The sequence below is a fragment of the Enhydra lutris genome, unplaced genomic scaffold (genome assembly GCF_002288905.1).
Source record: "Enhydra lutris kenyoni isolate GAN:26980312 unplaced genomic scaffold, ASM228890v2 scaffoldscaffold22, whole genome shotgun sequence".
Taxonomy (NCBI): domain Eukaryota; kingdom Metazoa; phylum Chordata; class Mammalia; order Carnivora; family Mustelidae; genus Enhydra; species Enhydra lutris.
Window position 1 is genome coordinate 12,471,278 of NW_019154106.1, and position 3,550 is coordinate 12,474,827.

At 39.0% G+C, this 3,550-nt stretch overlaps 1 protein-coding gene across 1 annotated transcript; it reads left to right on the plus strand.

Annotated features, from left to right (window-relative positions):
* The first annotated feature begins 2,335 nt into the window (after positions 1–2,335).
* LOC111149848 (olfactory receptor 5B12-like) lies at positions 2,336–3,289 on the plus strand. The gene has a single exon (XM_022507155.1). It carries the CDS (start codon positions 2,336–2,338, stop codon positions 3,287–3,289), a length of 954 nt encoding a protein of 317 aa, XP_022362863.1.
* Positions 3,290–3,550: the final 261 nt, after the last annotated feature.

Sequence of the window (3,550 nt, forward strand, 5' to 3'; positions counted from 1 at the left end):
CCTTATGCTCTTCTTCTAAATGATTGTATTAGATCTATCATCTGATGCATTTTTCTACTCTTTCTTTTAAGATTCAATTCTATCAGTCTCATTTCTACCAACTATTTTTGCGTATCACTCTTTAATTGAGATTTTGATTGTGCCATGTATTTTGCTAATTACTAATACCTCTCTATTTATAATTGCCTATTTATACAATTGTGCTTGCCAATTCATGCTTTTATCCATGATGTTTCTTCTGCCTGGTATACTAATAGTGGTAGTAACAGCTTGAATTATTTCAGTACTTGTTGTGTAATTGACATTGTTTTAAGTGTTTTTTTTTTTGAAAAAATTTTTATTGAGGTACAATTGATGTATAACATTATGTTAGTTTCAGCGGTACAACATAATGATCCGATATCTGTGTACATTGTGAAATGATTACCACAGTAAGTCTAGTTACCATCCATCACCACATATAGCTACAACCATTTTTATCTTGGGCTGAGAATTTTTAAGATCTACTCTCTTAGCAACTTTCAAATATATAATACAATATTATTAACTATTTTCACTATGTGATCTAATACATCCTCATGACTTATTTATTTTATAATTGGAAGTTTGTACCTTTGACCCTCTTCACCCATATTTTAAGTGTTTTGCATGAACTAAGTTATTCTATTCATCTACCTCAAAAGATGAAAATTGTGATTATTCCCACTTGAAAGATCAGGATCCTGAACCTCAGGAAAGATGATTAACTTGATCCACTATTTTGAGAGGATTGCTTAGTATTATGGATCTTAGACAATATTAGCTGGGTTCAAATCCCAGTTCTACCACCAGATTTGCTAGTTAGGCAAGTAACCTACTTCTTTCAGCCTCAGTTCCATTTGAAGTAAAAGTAGGGGTAATAATAGTATTTGCCTCCCAGAGTTGCTAAATGAGTTAATATATGTGAATAGCTTAGAACAGTTCCCAGATACAAAGTAAGTACTATGTAACTATTTGTTATTATAACAAGTAATAAATTGTTATTATATTTCTTGTGTCTCCAAAGCCACAACTCAGGAGTAATAATCTCCAGAGCATTTTTCTTAGTCCTGTGTTGGGCTAACCATACACCCTTTCTACTTCCAAGGTGCCCTGGAAATACATACCTCTACTTTAGGAATATGTTATGATGAACATATCTTTTGGATAATAGGTCTCTATCACTAAGCTAATCTTAAAGGTGGGGTTATATCATTTCCTTCCTTCAATATTAAGGATTTTTAATCTAGTAGAAATGAATGTGATAGATTCCAGAGTCAAAGTGTCTCTTGAGTTGAAGAGGGTTTCTCATATTTATACCTGTGACAGCCACAGTAAGCTGTTAGCTAAGCTGCCATTGGAGGTAAGCACAACCAGATACACCAGATAACATGACCGTTATGTTACACCAGATAACATAACAGCCGTGACCTCCACAACTTGGCTAAGGATGCAAAGTCTCTAGGTAAGAATGAAAGTAATTCTTCCATCTCCCCCAGTTCTCCCTTCCCATGAACAAAGCAAAGACACGGATGGTGGTAGGAGATGGAAAACATCAGCCTAGGAGAAAAATAAAGACTGTGACAAAGAGAGAAAACAACAAAAATTTTGCTTCCACCATTTGAAAAACAATTCCTCCTTTTTTAGAGCTCCTGAAAGATGCCAAAATATCACTAAGAATGTGCCAGAAATCATGAAGTTTCCTTCAGGGGCCAAAGGTAGTGTGGAGCACTACCCAATTAAGGGTAGAGCACCCAATTAAGGGCCCTCATGAATTAGAGTAGAGCAGGGTCCCAAATCACTGTATATCTTCAGCTATTATGAACAAGTCAGTGAGAGGTCCCTCAGAGACAGGAAATGTATTTGATGAAGCTTGTTGTATCATATGCCAATGACTTTCTTTTCCTTTCTGTTGATTAAGCTTTTATGTACTTGTAACAGGAGTGTTTGCAAGGTATGGCAAGTTAGTGGGAAAGAGTCCTATTGGTTTAGTCCTATTGGTTTACTCTAATAGAATATACCATAGTGTAGGTGAGCTGAAATGTGCCTCCAGGATCATACTGTAGTCCCCTTGTGGCAGCAGTCAGCAAGGACATTCCAGTGTCCTTCCACATCACTTCTAGATGAAGAGCCTCACTCAACCCACCCCTCCCCAGTGTTCAGTCAAACTTGTTGTATACAGGCTCCTGCTCTTGACAGAAAGCTGACACATGTGAGCAAGAGACACTGTTCACAGTTAGTTCCTATGCTAGGGATCGAATAGAATTATCTTGTGTGTGCTTATCTTGTCATAGGTGCCTCTTATGATGATTCCCAAATGATTTTGATGGAGAACATTTCAGAGGTGACTCAATTCATTCTTGTGGGGTTAACAGATGCCCTAGAGTTGCAAGTTCCTTTATTTATAGTCTTCACTATCATTTACTTCATCATTCTGGTTGGGAACATTGGGATGATTGTGTTGATCCTGTTGGACTCTTGTCTCCACACTCCCATGTACTTCTTCCTCAGCAACCTCTCTCTTGTGGACTGTGTTTATGCCTCAGCTGTCACTCCCAAGGTAATGGTGGGGTTTTCCACAGGAGATAAAATCATATCCTACCATGCATGTGCTGCCCAGATGTTCTTCTTTTCAGCCTTTGCCACTATCGAAAGTTTCCTCTTGTCCTCAATGGCCTTTGACCGCCATGCAGCTGTGTGCAAACCCCTACATTACACCACCACCATGACAAGTGCTATGTGTACCTCCCTGGTCACTGGCTCCTACATCTGTGGACTCTTACAGTCTTCCATCCATGTTGCCCTCACCTTCCACCTCTCCTTCTGTCATTCCAACATAATTAATCACTTTTTCTGTGACATTCCTCCACTGCTGGCTCTCTCTTGCTCTGATATCCACATAAATGAGATTGTGCTCTTCACATTGGCAGCATTCAATGTCTTTTTCACCCTCTTGGTTATCTTGAACTCTTATCTGCTCATTTTTATTGCTATCCTGAGGATGCGCTCAGCTGAGGGACAGAAGAAGGCTTTCTCCACCTGTGTGTCTCACCTGACCACTGTTTCCATCTTCTATGGGACAATCATCTTCATGTACTTACAGCCAAGTTCTAGTCATTCCATGGACACAGACAAAATGGCATCAGTGTTCTACACTATGGTCATCCCCATGCTAAACCCTTTGGTCTACAGCCTAAGGAACAAAGAGGTCAAGAATGCATTTCAGAAGGTGGTTGGAAAAGCAAAGTCTTCACTGGGTTTAGCCTACTAGTTAAAAATAACATGCAGGGTGCCTGGTTGGCTCAGTTGGTAAAGCGACTGCCTTCAGCTCAAGTCATGATCCCGGAGTCCTGGGATCAAGGCCCGCATTGGGCTCCCATCTCCATGGGTAGTCTGCTTCTCCCTCTGACCTTCTCTTCTTTCATGCTTTCTCTCACTCTCTCAAATAAATTTAAAAAATCTTTAAAAAAATAACATGCAAACCATGTGATATTTCTTTTTTTTTAATTTCTTGTGTTTTTTATTTCAGCCA